The sequence below is a fragment of the Lepidochelys kempii genome, chromosome 3, assembly GCF_965140285.1.
Source record: "Lepidochelys kempii isolate rLepKem1 chromosome 3, rLepKem1.hap1, whole genome shotgun sequence".
Classification (NCBI taxonomy): Eukaryota; Metazoa; Chordata; order Testudines; family Cheloniidae; genus Lepidochelys; species Lepidochelys kempii.
The window spans coordinates 95711861-95731859 of NC_136382.1; the positions used below are offsets into that span (position 1 = coordinate 95711861).

Below are 19999 nucleotides of genomic sequence, written 5' to 3' on the forward strand. Positions count from 1 at the left end.
CGGCTTCTCTTTCTGCAGGGACCTGGGACGCGCTCCTGGGCGGCGTGGGGCGGAGGCGCCGAGGGCCAGGTCCCAGCCAGGTGCCCCCCCGTGGCACTGCCCGCGTTTCGCGCCGTTCCTCCCGCGGTGCCCCGGCAGGCGGCAGCAGAGAGCTCCTCCCGCGCCCAGTCCCTCGCTCGCTCTCTGAGCGGCAGCCGCCGCCGCCCCTTCCAAAAATGGGAGCGGGGGCGGGGGTCTGGCCGAGCGGGGACCTCGCAGCCTCAAGTGCCCCCGCGGCTCCCGGAGAGGAGCCGCGTCCCCACCGCAGCCGGCACCTCCGCCCGCCCCGGTACCTGACCCAAAGAGCAGCCCCCTCCTCCCCAGCATCTGCCGCCAGAGCGCGTGTGGCAGCCACAGCAGCTCCCGCCACCGCCCACCGCCAAGGCCGCCCGGCTGCGCGGGCAGGGGGAGCTCGGGGAAGTGAAGATTTCACCGCTCGCTGGCTGGCTGGGGTGGGGTGGGGAGCAGCAAAGTCTGTTGCAGAGCCCGAGCCCTGAGGGGAGCGGGCACCCCTCCTCCTTTCCCCGCGCCTCAGCCGGGCTGCGCTGGAGCAGGCAAGAGCAGCAGCAGCCCCCACCTTGCGAGCCAGCCCCGTGCCATGCCGCTGAGCAGCCGCCGCCAGCTCCGTGCCACGCTCTCCTCCCGCTGCTGCTGCGCGGGGAGCCCGGCCGGCGCCGCATGGAGCCGCTGAAGCCTTCGCCCAGGGGAGTCGGGAGACCCGGCTAAGCCTCCCAGCAGAGGGGCGGCCGCTGCTGGCGCTGCCCGAGACCCGGCTGGGAGAGAGGAGGAGGAAGGGGGCGCGCTGCTGCCCAGCATGAACTGAGCTCGGCCCCGCCGCCGCCCTGGAGGCTTTGCGAGCTGAGCTGGGGGGCAGGCTTTGAAGCCCAGATGCCTCTGGGGCTTCGCGGCACAGCGCGGCTGCTCCTGCTGGCACCTGGCGCAGCATTGCCCCCCGCGCTGCCGCCGACGCGCTCGCTGGAGGCTCGCTCCGTGGTGCACAGGGAGAGCGAAGGTAGCAGCGGCTGCTAACCCGGCGCAGCGGGTCCTAATGTCTGTCATTTCCCGGGACGCGCTGGCGGCGGCGGCAGCAGGCGCAAGCCCCCAGAGCCCCGCTCAGGTGTGCCTGGCCTCTCCCGCCATCTGATTGGATCAAGTTGGGCTCTACGTGGCGAGGGCTCTTGGAAACCATGGGTTATTGCAGCGGCAGGTGCACGCTGATCTTTGTCTGTGGCATGCAACTGGTAAGTGACACGGCGCTGTGTGCGGTGCCTCTCGGCAATCGTGGCAAAGAAGTGCAGGGCAGAGGCTGACACATGGGCTGCAAGGGGGAGGTGGAAGGTAAAAAAAAAAAAAGAAAAGAAAAGACTTTTCAGTGGATCATTGACACAAGGTATCATTGATCACATGGAGCTACTGTCCCAGCTGTCTTAAAATAAACCCCCCCAAACGAGGGAACTCCCTGAAATGGGAGAGATCTGGTGGTACCTTTGATATGCATTGGAAAAAAAGGGTCTGTTACAGGTGTTGCTTAGACAGCTATAGAGTTTTGTACATACAGTAAAGTTAATAAAACAAAACCTCAGGACAGTTTTGACAGGCATTGGCTAAACTTGGTGTCTGGTTTCTTTCAACAAACTGATATTTAGTTAGCACTCAGGGATGCCATTGTTATTAGTCATGAACAGCTTGCCACACAGGTGTGAGTGAATTTACCACTGACTTTTTCTGCAGTTATGTTTCTTCTTTCAGTATTAGTAACTGATGTTTAATTGCATTGCATTGTTACAGAAGTGAAAACAAATGCTAGAATGCATTGCAGATATTGTATTCATAGCCATCAGACATAAAAACAGTATTGAGTTTAGAAAGTATGCAAGAGAGGTACAATAACTTAGAAAAGGCTTAAAGATAGATCTACTTATCAAAAATATGGAATAGGTAAACATACCCTGGCACTCTAAAGTGACTGCACATTTTTAATGAACTGCTAACAAGCTAAAGAAAATCCATTTCCTTTTCTGTATTATATATGAGAATTTCCATCTGGATTATTGTCTGATTTGAGAGGATGGTGGAATTTGTAGAATTCAAATTAAATGCGATGCAAGTACACATCACTAAGGACCCAGCCACAAAAAATGCCACCTCTCTGAATTTCAATTGTCCAAGTGTGGAACATGTGGTAGAGGACTTCTTTAAGCAGTTAACCTTGATCGGGAATGAAATAATTAACATTACCTACTCCCCTGTATCTCTTATTGTATAGTCTTGCTGGAAAAGCCTGAGCTGGTATCAATGGCAACCAGCATTACCACCAATTCTTCCAATGGAGATAGGTACTAAGAAGACTGCAGAAGAAACCAATGGATTTCAGAGTCCTAAATCAAATCTACTTTTTATGTACTGTCAGTAGAACTGAAGCACAAATGTCTGTGGTCTTTTATATATGTTGTGATTAATCCTTTATCCTTCTGTGTTGTGGGAAGCCTTCTGTTTGTACAAATGGTGTTCTCAGAAGTTATCTGATCCTTTGTACTTGGTAAAAAGAAAAGGAGTGCTTGTGGCACCTTAGAGACTAACAAATTTATTTGAGCATAAGCTTTCGTGAGCGAGCTGTAGCTCACCAAAGCTTATGCTCAAATAAATTTGTTAGTCTCTAAGGTGCCACAAGTACTCCTTTTCTTTTTGCGGATACAGACTAACAGGGCTGCTACTCTGAAACCTGTCATTATGCAAGGCTTTGTATCTGGTATATTTTAGTAGATTTCATTTATTCATATGTAGTCTCTAAAGAAAAACTTGAATAGAAGTCTGTAGTACATGAGGAATGTAATCTTTTCCCAGCAATTTGGAAACATAAAACACATCATTTAAGTTTTCCAGATCTATTTAAGTTTCAGACCCATGCTTTTCATTTTCTGTGAAAAGGCAACAAAAAGTTTAAAATGTACATCATATGGACAAAAGTTCCCTTTGAAGAAATATTAGCTGGAGTGAATTAGCTTCTGAAGGTGCAGAGATGTAAAAACTTTCTTGTTCTTAGGGTCTGCACATTTGCTAACTGTGTGTGTGTGTGTGTGTAAAAACACCTCTCAGGGATATGTGAGTAAGTGAAATAATGCAGGATCTTGTTTCATATTATTTTACTTTTTTATTTTAACTTGGTAGGGTCCTAGAATAAGTAAAATATAATCTAAGTACTGTATTCCACCATTGCTTACAAAACCTTTGAGAATCAATATATTTCAAATAGACTGCAAGGCACTACTCTTCCCCTTTTTGACCCGAGCTACTCAAAAAATCAGCGTTTAGTTGGTTGGTCCAGTTAGGAGGAGAAAGGGTAATAGGTACTTCTCTGATGCAGTTTAGTTTGTTTACAAGGATTGTACAAAGTCCTGTGTCTCTGAATGCAGAAGGAATCAAATAGCAGAAAACAGCTTCTTTTGCTCACAGCACCAAGAGTACTTTTAGTCTGCACCCCTGACCCCAAAACGTCTCCCCATATATCTTCCAGGGTCAACTTCTTTCAGCTGTTTCTTCAGGCTCTCTCTCTGTCTCCTGTGCTTATCCCACTTTTTTCTTTTGTTCTGCCTTCTCCCCACCCCCAGCCCTGTCTAAAACAGTATTCAACAAAAGCTCCTGGGTGAGTTCACATACTCGTTGTCTTAAGTGGGGGCTTATATTTACAGTTATGCTAATTGAAAGGTGTATTCAGACCTGTCAATCTCCATGGGGTTTTAACTTGACTATAACAAGATTTGAGCGAGCTCATACCATTACATAGTGTCCTGACAAACCTGAAAGCTTTAATTTCTTTACTGCACAAGAAGGGGCACATTACTTCTAACCACCCCCCCCACCTCAATTATACTGTATCTGCGTAGTGACATTTCAGTAGATCAAAAATATAGTTGGCTATACAAGAATACTCTTCTTACTTTACAAAGGTCGTGTGCCCCCCACTTTATGTGCCGTCACATTGATATAAGTCATGAGCCTTCAAACCCTTTCTCATATGAGTACTTCCATTGATTGATTGGTGTGAGTGTGTAACGACTGTTTAGGCGTCAGCCCTGATCTACACTAGAAAATTAAGTTGGCTTAACTGCATTGCTTAGGGATGTAAAAAATCCACACCCCTGAGCTGCGTAGTTAAGCCAGCCTAACGTTTATGTAGACAGTGCTAGGTCGATGGAAGACTGCTTCTGTTGACCTACCTACTGCCTCTCAGGGAGGCGGATTACCTACGCCAATGAGAAAATTGCACTGAAGAGCTACAGTGGTGCAGGGCAGTAGCAGTGCCACTGTAGCATTTTGAGTATAGACAAGTCCCTAGCTACCATCGCTTGGGGAGATGGTGTTCCTACAGGGATGGAAAAACTTCTTCCGGTTGCTATAGGCTGTGTCTATATACATGTCTGTGCTGGCATAGCTATGGCACCAGAGCTATGCCACTGTAATCTCTGTAGAGTAGAATGGCCTAAATTTTCAGGATTCAGCCCATAATTAGCAGCCATGTTGATGCAGATGAAGATGATAAAAAAATGAAGAAAAGTCAACTGGCATGATATTGTGAAGCAGCATTACTTGACTGTTGATAATTTTTTGTCCACATTTTTAACAGAGAACATTTGTATTGAAAAACCAATGGTTTAATTTTGAAAACAATTATAAAACATAGAAAATACACTTTTAAGGAAAAAAGTTTCTGATTTTAAGAAAGGAAAGGGGTTTTGCACTTGTGTTTCTGTTAGAAGAATTTTTGCATATTTGCTTAGTATAGATGTAGTGATTTAGTTAGTCTTGGCAGGGTTGGCAAAATATGTAATACAATGGTATATTGTTGAGCATTAGAAAAGTTGCTGCAGGCTTATCTGTACAGTGTATGGCCAATCTCCGAAATGGACCATAAAGGCTAAATTTTCAAAGAATGCATCAGGAATGCTGTTAGATACACTTGAGAGCACCTGCTCAACCACAGAATTCCAACTGCACACTGATCAGTGCTCCCTTGCTTAACATACAGAGTCCCTCCTATTTGTGCTCTCACTTGTATTATGCAAAGCAGCTTCTGACAGTTCATTTTCTTCTGCATTTATTAACCAATAAGAAAAATTAATGCTCTTGTGACTGAGGCTGGAATGCTGTGTCCAGTTCTGGTACCCAGCATTCAAGAAGGATGTTGATAAATTGGAGAGGTTTCAGAGAAGAGCTACGAGAATGATTAAAGGATTAGAAAACATGCCAAATAGTTATAGATTGAGCTCCTTGAATCCATTTAGTTTAACAAAGAGAAAATTAAGGAGTGACTTGTTTGCAGTCTATAGGTACCTACATGAGGAACAAATATTTAATAATGGGCTCTTCAATCCAGCAGAGAAAGGTAAGATTATCCAATGGCTGGAACTGAAGCTAGACAAATTCAGATTGGAAAAAAGGCAAAGTTTTAACAGTGAGAGTCATTAATCACTGGAACAATGTACAAAGAGTTATAGTGGATTCTCCAACACTGACAATTTTTAAATCAACATTGGATGATTGGAAAACATTGGATGTTTTCTCAAAGGGTCAGGAATTTATTTTGGGGAAGTTCTATGGCCTGTATTATACAGGAGGTCAGACTAGATGATCACAATGTTTCCTTCTGGCCTTAGAATCTGTGAACCTGTAGCAGGTAAGAGTTAATTTTGCTGATGTCAGGTCCAAACTGTTAATTAATTTAGTATATGAAAATAATCCCAGTATACCTCTTAATTCTTCAAAGATATTAAACTGATTCTTTGTAAATTTATCTCCTCCTTCTCAAGAGGCCACCAAGCATGGATGTGTGTGAGTTGTGGTCTCTGTTTCTTTCACTTCTGACCCAGATTCCATGTTGCTTTGAGAGGGAGTCTCCACTATTCTACCTCTTCCCCAGCCTCTCGGCCTTTTTTTCTTTTGGGCCTCCTTTCCCATTAATAGCTCTACTGGCTGCCTATGCTGTTGCTTACAGTCTTCTCAACCAGCGGAAAAATGAAACTGACAGTCTAGTTGTCAGTTTCGGTGCTGTCCATAAAGGTCAGAAGAGCAGTAATGAAACTGGCCAGAGCCTTTTCAGTTTCCCTCTGTTGCTGTGAGGGAAAACTATGAACAATGGCAGAAGCACTGAGCCGGTCAGCAGGAAATTCAGGAAGACGGTACTTCATTTTGTCAAACTTGGAAGTTATCGTCATAAGCAAAGGCTAGAAATTTTAAAGTGGAATTTAAAATTCTTCAGAAATTAATAGCTTATCACTCTACTTCTGTTCACTGTGGAAAGGGTCTCACTTCCCAGAGGCAAGTAGGTAAATGGTATTCTCCATCTCATGCAATATTTTATACTATTTTTATATGTCACTATTTACATTTTTCTTTGTGTTCTATACTGTCATGAGGTCCATTACTGTCCTGGCTGGTCTGGGGATTAGCTCCTTCCAAGTCCGATGTCCCTTTCTTCGAATCGTGGTACCCCTCTCAATCTGGGACTCAGCTACCCCTTCTTAGAGACTCAGCCCTCCAGCCAGGTCACTAGGTCCTCTCCTTCTTGGGTAGCAAAGTCCTCGGATGCAATCCCAAGCAGTCTTCTGCTCCATGTCCCAGTCTGTGCCACTTCAGCGGTTGGTAGAGGAACCCATCCCCACCCTCTACTCCAAGTTCCAGTCCAGGACCCGTGTCTAGCAACTGTGATCTGCTTGCATCCAGAGCCTGTTGCTGTTTCCACTGGACTCTTTCCTACTTCTCTGCTCTTATCTTCTGCACACACACACTCTCCCCCACTCTGGATTTATCAACCCAAACTCTCTGCAGACTACCTTAATCTGTAGTCTTAAACATATCTTCCTTCTCTCAAGGTGTGACTGCAAACTACTTCCCCTGTAGCCCTTTTCTGCTGCCAAATTCCTGGCTTTATACCAACCCTGCCTGTTTCTTTCTAGCTGGACTCCATCCTCCATCAGCTTTTCAATCCCTGACTCTCCCCTTGTGTGGGGTGGACACCTCGTCACATATACCTGATTGGTTATAATAAATTGTACGCATGAATGTTAGGCAGAAAATTTATAGATACACCTAACAAATAGGCATCAAGTTTTTGAAATGTTACTAGTCATTGTGGGCACCACAATTTTTGGATGCTCAACTTCAGTTGCTTTAAAGGGGCCTGATTTTCAAAGCGTATTTACTCAGGACTTTCTGAAAGTCAAGACACCCAAAAAAACTGATACAGCCAAAATTACTAGTCATTTCTGAAAATGTAGGCCAGGCATGGGGACCTTTTTTTTTATCGGGGCCATTGACCTACCAAAAAAATCAATGGCGGGCCGCGCACGTTCAATTCACGTGCCCAGGGGGGCGCAGAGGCTCAGTGCTTGTGGCTTCAGCTCCTCGGTGGGGGGGTACCACGAGCACTGGCTCGCCCGCCATGGGCAGGAAGCCCCAAGCCTCCGGAAGCTCCAAGCCTCAGCACCCCTCCCCCCCCCCACCCACAGAGCTGGAACCACAAGTGCTGGCTTGGCCTCCGCAGGGCTGGAGCTATGAGTGCCGGCTTGTCCTACTGTGGGAGGAAGAGTCTCTGCACCCCTCCCCCCCCGGGCAGGTGAGTTTAATGTGCGTGGCCCACGGGCTGGATGAAAATGAACAAGGGACCAGATCTGGCCTGTAAACTGTAGGTTCCCCATCCCTGATGTAGGCTTTAATTCTTATCTGTGCTTTATGCTGGTTAAAGTAGTGATCAGATACTTAATGGATTCTGACAGCTTGCTTCAAAAACTCCCTTGAGTTTCATGCCCTTGCACAAATTATTAACATGAGTGTAGAGAAAACTCAAACAATTTATTTCAGAAACAACACCAATTGGGGTAATTTCTATGCTTATCTGTGATATTGATGTACTGTATGTGAACCCATACTTAGTTATACTGTTGCACCTGTATGCACATATTTGTTCTGCTGGAAATAAAGCCCTGTAAACTTTCAAATGGTGGAAATGAATTACATAGAATCAGAAAGTAATATCTGCAGTATGCCTTTCATGGTCAGAGGTACAACTAATCTACAGTGCTAGCCTTCATACTTACAGAATTTTCTCTTCCAATTATTGCATAAACTATAAAACGATACATTTAACCACGCAGAACCAGAGCTTTAATCTTTGGAGAACAAGTGTGCCTTAGTGATAATTTTTTGTAAAAAGTAAGAAATATAACCTATCAAACTTTGGCTTGAACAGCAAGCTATCTTTATGCTCATTTTTATCTGTCATGAACAGAATATTTTAAATCATCATTACTGGAAAACTTGTAGATTCTGTCATGCATTGTGGTGTAGGCTTTTCATGTCAGAAACTGAGGTTGAACACCAGCTTAATGTCTGAAATGGGAATGGTAATTTCAGGTCTGTAGCAGTTTATATCACAATTCTACCCCACTTGATTTTGCTCAGTTTTGTATCATTAGTATCCTTATTTTAAGAGAAATCCTTGTCTGAATAGCTTGCAGATTGAATTATCAGCAGTCCTGCAGGGAGCTATGGCTATCCAGGTTAGAGCTGAGGTCACTTACAGAGCAGTATCAGAAAACTCACAGGGTTGTGCCTAAGCAATATTTACCAGATAGTTTTACAGAATAATTAACATTCCATTCTAGATGTGTTCTTACACCATGCCTTCACCATAATATCTGACTGTCTTCCAGCAGTGCATTAAGGGATGTAACTGACATCACGTTTGTGTTTGTTCTTTCATCCTCTCCCCAGCTGGGAGGTGTGTACAGGGTAGTGTTTTTTTTTTTAAATTCTTTTGATAATGACACATATGTTGCTATATTTTTATTTTAGAGGAGGCCATGTCACAGAAATGTGCCTTGTACTTAGAGCAGAAGGTGTTAGGTTTGTGTGGTCCTTAGTTCACAAATCCATAGGCTTTTTAAAAGTACAAAGATTCTTTTTTTGCTTCTAGAACTGGGTCTCTGGATGCCTTCAAAATTGTGTTTGGGTTAAAAACAGGTTGTTTCTTCTTAAAAATTCTTTGTAGTTTTGTTTTAATTTTGTAAGAAAAAAAATGAATGGATGAAGATGAGCATCCTAGCCTCTTTCTGTTCCAAAATTTTCTGATGGCACTAACTCTACAAAGGAAGTAAACACAAATTTACCTGCAGCAGACGTTCAACAAATGTATATTTTTGAAAGCTGCTGTGTAATGCTGCAGAGTGCATTTGAGGAGTTGTCAGGATTATATAAGTCAAGGATTTGAGCTAGAATTCAAAGAACTAACATCTTTTGTTGCAATGGAGGAAATGTGTAGCCAACCTTTAAGATGAGTAAAAACTTGAGGGGGTGGGGGATACACAGTATATTTCTGTGCTGTTATTCAGATGAAATACTCCAAATTGATAACTAAGATCTTTATTTCTTAATATTTTTCTGGTTATGCGTGGTAACAGGTACAGAACTTCAGTATTACTAGAAGTAAGAGCTGTTATGTAACTGGATTGTAATGACAGGTTTCAGAGTAACAGCCGTGTTAGTCTGTATTCGCAAAAAGAAAAGGAGTACTTGTGGCACCTTAGAGACTAACCAATTTATTAGAGCATAAGCTTTCGTGAGCTACAGCTCACTTCATCAGATGCATATCGTGGAAACTGCAGCAGACTTTATATATACACAGAGAATATGAATCAATACCTCCTCCCACCCCACTGTCCTGCTGGTAATAGCTTATCTAAAGTGATCATCAGGTGGGCCATTTCCAGCACAAATCCAGGTTTTCTCACCCTCCACCCCCACACACAAATTCACTCTCCTGCTGGTGATAGCCCATCCAAAGTGACAACTCTTTACACAATGTGCATGACAATCAAGTTGGGCTATTTCCTGCACAAATGCAGGTTTTCTCACATCCCCCCCACCCCCATACACACACAAACTAACTCTCCTGCTGGTAATAGCTCATCCAAACTGACCACTCTTCAAGTTTAAATCCAAGTTAAACCAGAACATCTGGGGGGGGGGGGGTAGGAAAAAACAAGAGGAAACAGGCTACCTTGCATAATGACTTAGCCACTCCAAGTCTCTATTTAAGCCTAAATTAATAGTATCCAATTTGCAAACGAATTCCAATTCAGCAGTTTCTCGCTGGAGTCTGGATTTGAAGTTTTTTTGTTTTAAGATAGCGACCTTCATGTCTGTGATTGCGTGACCAGAGAGATTGAAGTGTTCTCCGACTGGTTTATGAATGTTATAATTCTTGACATCTGATTTGTGTCCATTTATTCTTTTACGTAGAGACTGTCCAGTTTGACCAATGTACATGGCAGAGGGGCATTGCTGGCACATGATGGCATATATCACATTGGTGGATGTGCAGGTGAACGAGCCTCTGATAGTGTGGCTGATGTTATTAGGCCCTGTGATGGTGTCCCCTGAATAGATATATTAATTTAGTATATATTAATTGTGGGCACAATTGGCAACGGACTTTGTTGCAAGGATAAGTTCCTGGGTTAGTGGTTCTGTTGTGTGGTATGTGGTTGTTGGTGAGTATTTGCTTCAGGTTGCGGGGCTGTCTGTAGGCAAGGACTGGCCTGTCTCCCAAGATTTGTGAGAGTGTAATGAGTTGACTTCCATGTAGTAGTGAATATGTAGAGAAATTCAGTGAAGGTACAAAAGTTTTTAACCATCAAAGATGTTTTATTCTTGTTCTAATGAAGTTTTGTTGTTGTTGGTTTTAAATATGAATAAACTAACATCGCTCTTCTAGAGGGAAATAATACTGCTTTCAATATCTGGTGAGTCAGAGGATGGAAGATCTAGTTCCTTCTAACTTGTAAAGTGATAAAGAGATATAGTGGCTTGAATGGACACCTCCTTGCCAGAGCCAACAAGTAGGTCCTAAGCTACTACCCAATTTATTTAAAAAAAATATGTAATATACCATTGTCTTGATGGTGTCTGAAAATATTTCACATTCTATAACTCTCTAGAAATGACATCTAGAGCGAGAAACTACTGATCTCTGTGTTCACTAAAAGTAAACATGCATATCTAATAGTTCTATTCAACAGACATCATATTTATGCATTTTTAATTTCAAATATTGCTTTGAATTCATAAATAACTTATGAGAAATGTTTATCAGTTTAAGACTATCTGTTGATTCTTACTAAAATGTGCACATATACTATACCTCACAAGTGTCCTTCATTTTAAACTCATATTTACCTTTCATGCACAAACCTGCTGCTCTTCTATATATGTAATTGTACGTTTTTTAAATGAGAAATACTGGAGTGGGAAACTAAAGTCAGAAAAATGTTACTGATGTTGAAAAAAATTTACTCTTCATTGTTTTATGTTTCTTACACTGATAGCTTTCTAGTGCGCCTCTTTTTAGGCCATTTTACCTACATATGCTTTAATTCTGCTTTTATTGAAGAAACTGAATAAATGACCAATGACATCAGTGAGAGAAGGATTGGAGTCGTCATATCACTTATTTGCACCTGAGTAGGTTAAGGTTCAGGGTTTTGTTTAGTTTTTTCTTTCTTTTTTTTTCCCCTGCACATCACAAGGTCTTGATGGTAGAGTTTAGTAGAGAAGACACCAACATGAAGTTAATGATATCACTTCTAAGGGGAACTCAGTGTTTCTTCCAATATAACAATACCTACCACATTTATATTTTGTATCCCCTTTATAGAGTTACAACGCTCTAGTGGGAAGGGTGTGTGTGTGTGTGATTGCGGCCTAGTAAACAAATCCCTGAACTGGAACTCAGAAGAGCAGGATTCTAGCCATAGCTCTTTCCATGGCCTTCTGCAATGACCTTGGGCAAGTCATATCACCTTTCTATGCTTCAGTTTCCATATCTGTAAAATTGGGATTTGATGATACATACTTCCTTGGAAAATCACTTTCAGATCTATTGATGAAAATGCTATAAAATAGGTTTAAAACATTGGTCAAACTGGACAGTGTCTACGCAAAAGAATAAATGGACACAAATCTGACATCAGGAATCATAACATCAAAAACTGGTAGGAGAACACTTCAACCTCTCTGGCCACTCAGTAAAAGACTTAAGGGTGGCAATTTTGCAACAGAAAAGCTTCAAAAACAGACTCCAAGGAGAACTTGCTGAGCTTGAATTAATATGCAAATGAGATACCATTAACTTGGGTTTGAATAGAGACCGGGAATGGCTGGGTCATCACCCATATTGAATCTATTTCCCCATGTTAAGTATCCTCCCACCTTCTTGTCAACTGTCTAAATGGGCCATCTTGATTATCACTACAAAAGTTTTTTTTCTCCTGCTGATAATAGCTCATCTTAATTAATTAGCCTCTTACAGTTTGTATGGCAACTTCCACCTTCTCTGTATGTGTATATATACACCTTCTTATGTCTGATGAAGTGGGCTGTAGCCCACAAAAGCTTATGCTCTAATAAATTTGTTAGTCTCTAAGGTGCCACAAGCACTCCTGTTCTTTTTTCATAAAACAGGTAGGTATTCATCTTCTTCTTTCAGAAGACATTACTACAAAATCCTTTGCAGACTCTGCATCTATAAGGATCACATCACTTTCTTCTTAAGTCCAGCCACTTCTGGTGGTAGCATTGTCACAGCTGTTTCTTAACAGCACAGCAAGACACAGCAGAGTAGGAGAGAAGTGAACAATAATTTCTCTAATTAAACTACAATGGAAATTGAGACAGAGCAGAATATAGAACTGTTAATTGGAATTTAGCTGACATAAGCATAAATAGTACGTAAAATTTCATCTGTCCTATATTTAAGTAATGTTGCAGACCTAACAAAAGGGCCAGATTCTGGAGTATTATATTACACCTTCCCAAATTCTCACACAGAAAACAGTTTATAGAATAAGATACTATTCACTAAGAGGAAGGATAGTGAATCTGGCTTAGAGACAAATGTTGGCTAATATTTGTACCTGAACTCTTAACTGCTTTCTGAATTAAAGTAATTCTTTCTCAGGTGACTCATACTATGGTTCACTTTACTAATTAAAAATTCTTTTAGCATTCTCCACAGAAGGGCCTACTAATTGGCTCTCAACAATTATTTTCCTTTTAACTTTAAGATAAAAAGCTTTAGTGCAAAAAGGAAGATAGATGCTATGATGTCTCTTTAGAACAATGCATGGGGGTATGAAAAGTAGTTATCCAATCATTCAAAACAAAATGCGAAGCTTACAGATGTTGGCCATGACTAACAACGGCCCTGAGTTTTCCTTTATTCTCTGGTCACAGATTGAGCAGACTATCACAGAAACTATTATAAAGCATTGAAACAAAGGAGAGAAAAAGCCAGTTGTATATCATTGCTCCTTTCACAAATAAAACCACAAATATGTTATGCCTAAGAAGACCCTGTTCAATGTTCATTGGAACCACCAGTGACATGGGTTTTTATGATAACACTAGTTACTGGCCAGTCATGTCATTGCATCATTATTCAAGTTGGCAGTGCAAAAGACAAGAAAACATTAGGAGTTAAGGGACTACTAAAGAGGAGGAGGCTGATCTGGAAAATAATTTTTAAATACAGATGCTGTATTTCTTGTTAATGATGTTGCAAAGCTTTTAAAAACAATGTGCACAACCACTCCCATCCCATGTGTTTTAGGCCAATCATATTTTTAGTTTCTTTGACATTATCAGTTACTAGTCACGACAGCCACTCGTGATAAGCCAGGTGATGGCACTAGTAGCGTTGATTGTAAGACTCTGGCTCAAATTTACTGTATACTGAAAAGAGAGTTCATTGTCTTGTGTTTTCCATGGTAAGCAAAGCCCTCATGATAACTGACAGTAAAACTGGACAGTAACTGGGACTTGCAAAAAGAAACCACAACAAACTGCAGCTGCATGTAGCATCCAGGAACACACCAATAATGTTTTGTTTCAATTTTTGGCAGCCTCTAAGAATAGTTAGGGGCTCAGTCATCTAGTGCAATGCATTTACTTGTAATGAATGCTATAACCCATAGTTGGGGCTATTATAGTAGGTAAAGAAGAAGAAGTTCTGAAAGAGATTTTGTGCTGTATAATGCTCAATTGTTCCTTTCCAGATTCAGAGTAAGAAAGTTATTGATGCACACTGATAAAGTGGTATTTGTTGTACAAAATCAGATAGGCATATGAACAGTACTAAAAGGCAGCTAGTTTAATGAGTCCTATTTGCTGCACACATGTGCTGCTCTCATGAATTTGAATAAAAATGCTTTTTGTGGTTGCTGGTATTTGCAATCATTCTTATTTTGTAGTATACATAAAAATATCATCATGTGGGTCCCATGTCAGTATTATATCTGTCATGACTAGCTCTCTGTTAGGGGTCAACTATTCCTCTCTATACAAAACATGCATATAACTCCCACAGATAATAAAGTTCTGAGTGTAATTCACCACAGCATTACTCTAATTTATGCTTATATAACTCTGTTGGTTTCAATTAAACACTGATATAAAACAGGAATAGTACAGTTCTGAACCAAATCAATGCAAATTATTCAATGGAGACTAGACCCTTATATTTGTATAGTTAGAGTGTGTTTGCAGTGCTGATGTTAGAGAATAAAAGGCCAGTGGTAACATATGCTGGATAAGACTCCTTGATCTTGACTTTAATACAGGAGACCCTTATAAAAGGCATGTGCTGGAAAATAGAGTATATTTGGACAGCAAAATCATATTAATTGCCTTCACTAGAAAAGAAGGGTCAGATTCTTAGGTGCTCCAACAGCGCAAAGCAGGTGGGAAGCTGGTTTAACTGGCTCCCTGAGGATTCTCCTTGTGTAAGGGAAATCTGAGTTGTATAGAGCCAGCATAGTAGTTCTACACTGACACTGACCATAAGGGGCATTCTTGGAATAAAGGAGGTGTGGCTGGGGCATTCCTATGACCCAGAAATCCAAAGCTACCAGGAGCATCGGACCTGGATGGCGCTAATCCCCAGACCAGCCAGGAGGAGGTGCCCAGGAATATGAGCTATCTAGTGACACCGTAGATGAGAGAGCCATCTACTGACACCATATCTATTAATAACTAACTGTTTACACATGCAGACACAGAGCTCTCCTTTAAAAAGTGCTCCCCTAATTCTGTGCAGAGTGAAGCTCAGTCAGACTAGAGCATTTAGCCAGATGTAGTCCCATGTTTATGTAAATGTTTCCTATTTTTTTTATATAAAACCCTCAAACTAATTAAAAGATTGTATACCATATTTGGAATGAGGTGCATATTTTTAAACACTGAACAGAATAGAACACTCTTTAATGAGAGCAGGAACAATTATTACTAAGACAGTGACCACTATTCCAGGCAATTTTGTTGAGGATTTCAGTGGTCTAAAGTGATCTAAAACTTCTGTACTGAATGGATTGAATGGACTGATTGAATGGATACGCTTTTGTATTTCATTATTTGAGAATTTTGCATTGAAAAAGGGATGTTTTGTTGGCTTTTGACACCCTGGTAGCATGTTTTTATTTGAACTAGAGAGCCTGGGTTTATGATAGGGATCCTCTTATCATAAGTTTTTTGGCCTCTGGAGGAAGAATGGATGGAAGAATGGAAGGCCCCAGCAGCATTGATCAGTCAGCACTACTATTAACAGGTTCAATAGCAATCGCTCTCTCAGTAAGGTGATCAGGTGGGAATTGGGAGATAAAATTACAGCCGGTGGAAAACTCCAAAGAAAAGTCACTTTTAAAAGAAATCCGTGCCTGACAAAAGTAAAAATTGATAATGCTGGCAAGAATTAGGCAGAGGCCATGCAACCTGCCTCAAAGAGTTATATCAATGTACTTAAAGCTTGAGTGTAGAACACTGTCGTCACATTACTGCATCTGTCTTTGAACAGACACGCATTACTTTAGCTTAGGTGACATGGCCCCAACCTGGATCTTAGTATTTCCAAACTTTGGGAAAGTTTGATGCCAAACTTTGCGTCCAGGCCCATCCCTACAATTTAGGATTCCATTTTGACTAGTCATATGATGGCAGGACAAGAGAGTAAAGCCCCATCCCCATCTGTGCTCACAGTAGGACAACTCAGATTTTGGCTGGGGCTTGGGGTAGACTAGGGGCTACACACCCAATATTCTCCCTTTGAGTATGTGGATGATGGGAGGGAACGAGGGTGGAGCCAGGACTGCACCACCCTTACTTCTTGCAATGGCCTGACTCAATCCAGGGGAATTAGCTGTAGCCTGAAAAGGTGAAGTAACCTATTTCCTCTTTGCCCAAGGCAAGAAGGAGAAGAGGAAAGGAATTGTGACTTCTTTCCTGGAGTGGTCTTTCGTACATGTGACCCCTTATTTAAAGGATCAATCTAGTCCTCAGTGATGAGGATGAATATTAGGTTTATTTCTACTAAAACTGTTCTATCTGTCACCAAAGCTATGCTAAAACCCAAATGGAGATACGTATAAGGTCAGTATATTAACATTCAGCCACCTGAATCCTCGGGAATGTCAAAGTTGATCAAGATAAAGCATAGTTCATGAATTGTATTTTTAAAAGGTCAAGAAGTGAAGACGATTTACTTATTTCAGTTGAAATTTGCCAGGTCTGGGGTTAGGGTGAAGGGAAAAAAAATTAAAACTTGAGAGCTATTTATGTGTTTAGATCAACAATTGTGTCAACCCCAGCTGTTTGTGAATATTGTCCACGTCTACATAAATATTTTTCAATACTAATTCCTTTCAAAGTAATGATGTGCGTAAGACACACTTTCTGCATTTTGGCTTTGAATTAGTGTTCCAGGAACATGGAAAGTCTTACTTTTTCCACAGATAATTTTCTAACCAACTTAATTTGAGTTCCCAGAATGTTAGAAAGAAAATATTCTGCATGCTGTTTGTTTGACAAACATCATAAGGAGGAAATAGCACAGTGAATTTTGAAGGTAGAATCTTTTCCCATTGGGATTAAATATCTTTAAGATGTACCCCCAAAAAGTTGTCTTGAAATACTGTAATTGCATTCAACATGTCATTAAGATCACTCAGAAAGGGCTTCCCAAAGACATATGTCTACAAAGTTATTTACTTAGTGCCAAACAAAACAAAATCTTCACACCTGGGATATGGTGAAGGATCATTCAATAGTACTGTGTTTTTTCTTACTTTGTCTTATAAGCCTAACAGGGGAGAGGTGGTTATACAATCTGTCCACTCTTGCAGAAGCACAACAAATCCTTTGACTAGCCAGCTAGTATAATCTTGTAATTATTTTTTCTCATGGAGTTAGTCAGAACTTTTACTACTGGAGTCCTACATTATTTACCTGTTTCCCTTACTTTATCCACTAGAGGCTGCTTTCCCTGCCACACTTGCTCTTCACTGTCTTAACCAGAGCAGCTTCAATTCTTCAGAACTTAATTTTTGCAATGGTTGTCTTGTATTTTGTGCTACAGTTGAAATTACATTCCCTAATGATCCCTTAGTTATAGTGAATTTTGCATCTAATAGGCAAACTTTAAAATGAATATATCAAGATACATTTAGCAACAATAAAAAGGTTTTTTCCTCAAAGGTCCTAGTCCCTGAAGCAGTCCTATCACTACTGGTACACACACAAATAAATAAATAATAATAAGTAGTCTTATGACCACTGATATAATAAAAATAATTAATAATAAAGTGGCTTTATTATAGAAATCACTCCATTGATGCAAAAGGGCTGGATACCCTGACTTATTAAGTAGTGACGTATTTGCCTACACTGGCTTTACACCATCTGTTGTGATGGAGTGGAAGCATGAGGGAATCCCTTGAGTCCTGGCTGCCACTGTGTCATTTACTGCAGCTCCTAAGCTGCTCTATGTTGTGCCAGGCTGTTTTGGTCCCCAGTAAGGGTGAGGCTTAGGGAAGAAGAACGTTTAGAGTAAACTTCTCCCCCCATCCTTCTTCTCTGGGTCCTGTGGTGAGTACATCTCAGCCAGACCCAGGGTTCTGGCCCAGAGTTGTTAAATTAGAGCATTTATTTACAGTGCCATTAAAGACAGAAACAAACACACAGAATACCCAAAACACCATCACCACTGATACCACTGGGTGATCAAGATGCTAAAGGAAACATCAAGGAAGCACTCAAGGAAGACAAGGCCGTTACAGAGAAGCTAAATGAATTCTTTGCATTGATCTTCACTGAAGAGGATGTGAGGGAGATTGCCACACCTGAGACATTCATTTTAGGTGACAAAGATAAGGAACTGTCCCAGATTGAGGTGGCAGTAGAGGAGGTTTTGGAACAAATTGATAAATTAAACAGTAATAAGTCACCAGGCCCAGATGGTATTCACCCAAATGTGAAATTGCAGAACTACTAACTGCTGTATGTAACTATGACTTAAAGCAGCCTCTGTACCAGATGATTGTAGTGCCAATTTTTAAAAAAGGCTCCAGAGGCAATCCTGGCAAATACAGGCCAATAATCCTAGCTTCAGAACAGGCAAATTGGTTGAAACTATAGTAAAGAAGAGAATTATCAGACACCTAGATGAACATAATTTACTGGGGAAGAGGGAACACAGCTTTTGTAAAGGGAAATCATGCCTCACCTATCTATTAGAGGTTTCAGAGTAACAGCCGTGTTAGTCTGTATTCGCAAAAAGAAAAGGAGTACTTGTGGCACCTTAGAGACTAACCAATTTATTTGAGCATGAGCTTTCGTGAGCTACAGCTCACTTCATCGGATGCATACCGTGGAAACTGCAGAAGACATTATATACACAGAGACCATGAAACAATACCTCCTCCCACCCCATTCTGCTGCTGGTAATAGCTTATCTAAAGTGATCATCAAGTTGGGCCATTTCCAGCACAAATCCAGGTTTTCTCACTCTCTGCCACCCCACCCCCACACAAACTCACTCTCCTGCTGGTAATAGCTTATCCAAAGTGACCACTCTCCTCACAATGTGTATGAAAATCAAGGTGGGCCATTTCCAGCACAAATCCAGGTTTTCTCACCCCCCCCACCCCCTTTTTTTTCAAAAAACCACACACACAAACTCACTCTCCTGCTGGTAATAGCTCATCCAAAGTGACCACTCTCACTACAATGTGCATGATAATCAAAGTGGGCCATTTCCAGCACAAATCCAGGTTTTCTCACCCCCCCCCCCCGCCCACAAACTCACTCTCCTGCTGGCAATAGCTCATCCAAACTGACCACTCTCCTTACAATGTGCATGATAATCAAGGTGGGCCATTTCCAGCATAAATCCAAGTTTAAGCTCTATCAATCTGTTTCTTCACTTCCGCAGGTGGGTATTGTAGTTGTAAGAATGCTTGATAGAGATCTTATAGGTGTTTGTCTCTGTCTCAGGGGTTGGAGCAAATGTGATTGTATCGCAGAGCTTGGCTGTAGACGATGGATTGAGTGGTGTGGTCAGGGTGAAAGCTGGAGGCATGTAGGTAGGAATAGCGGTCAGTAGGTTTCTGGTATAGGGTGGTGTTTATGTGACCATTGTTTATTAGCACTGTAGTGTCCAGGAAGTGGATCTCTTGTGTGGACTGGACCAGGCTGAGGTTGATGGTGGGATGGAAATTGTTGAAATCATGGTGGAATTCCTCAAGGGCTTCTTTTCCATGGGTCCAGATGATGAAGATGTCATCAATATAGCGCAAGTAGAGTAGGGGCGTTAGGGGACGAGAGCTGAGGAAGCGTTGTTCTAAGTCAGCCATAAAAATGTTGGCATACTGTGGGGCCATGCGGGTACCCATAGCAAAGAAACAGATTGATAGAGCCAGAAGAGTTCCCAGAAGTCACCTACTACAAGACAGGCCTAACAAAGAAAATAACAGAACGCCACTAGCCGTCACCTTCAGCCCCCAACTAAAACCCCTCCAACGCATTATTAAGGATCTACAACCTATCCTGAAGGATGACCCAACACTTTCACAAATCTTGG

General features: G+C 41.7%; 1 protein-coding gene across 2 annotated transcripts in view; it reads left to right on the forward strand.

The window, feature by feature from the left end:
- The first annotated feature begins 204 nt into the window (after window positions 1–204).
- The window catches only part of NKAIN2 (sodium/potassium transporting ATPase interacting 2), a 792430-nt gene continuing 772635 nt past the window's right edge, over window positions 205–19999 (forward strand). For both annotated transcript variants that reach the window (XM_073337203.2, XM_073337206.2), the window contains exon 1: window positions 205–1280. In XM_073337203.2, coding sequence (XP_073193304.1) covers window positions 1227–1280 — 54 coding nt within the window. In that variant the 5' untranslated portion in view covers window positions 205–1226. The remainder of the gene's footprint in view (window positions 1281–19999) is intronic.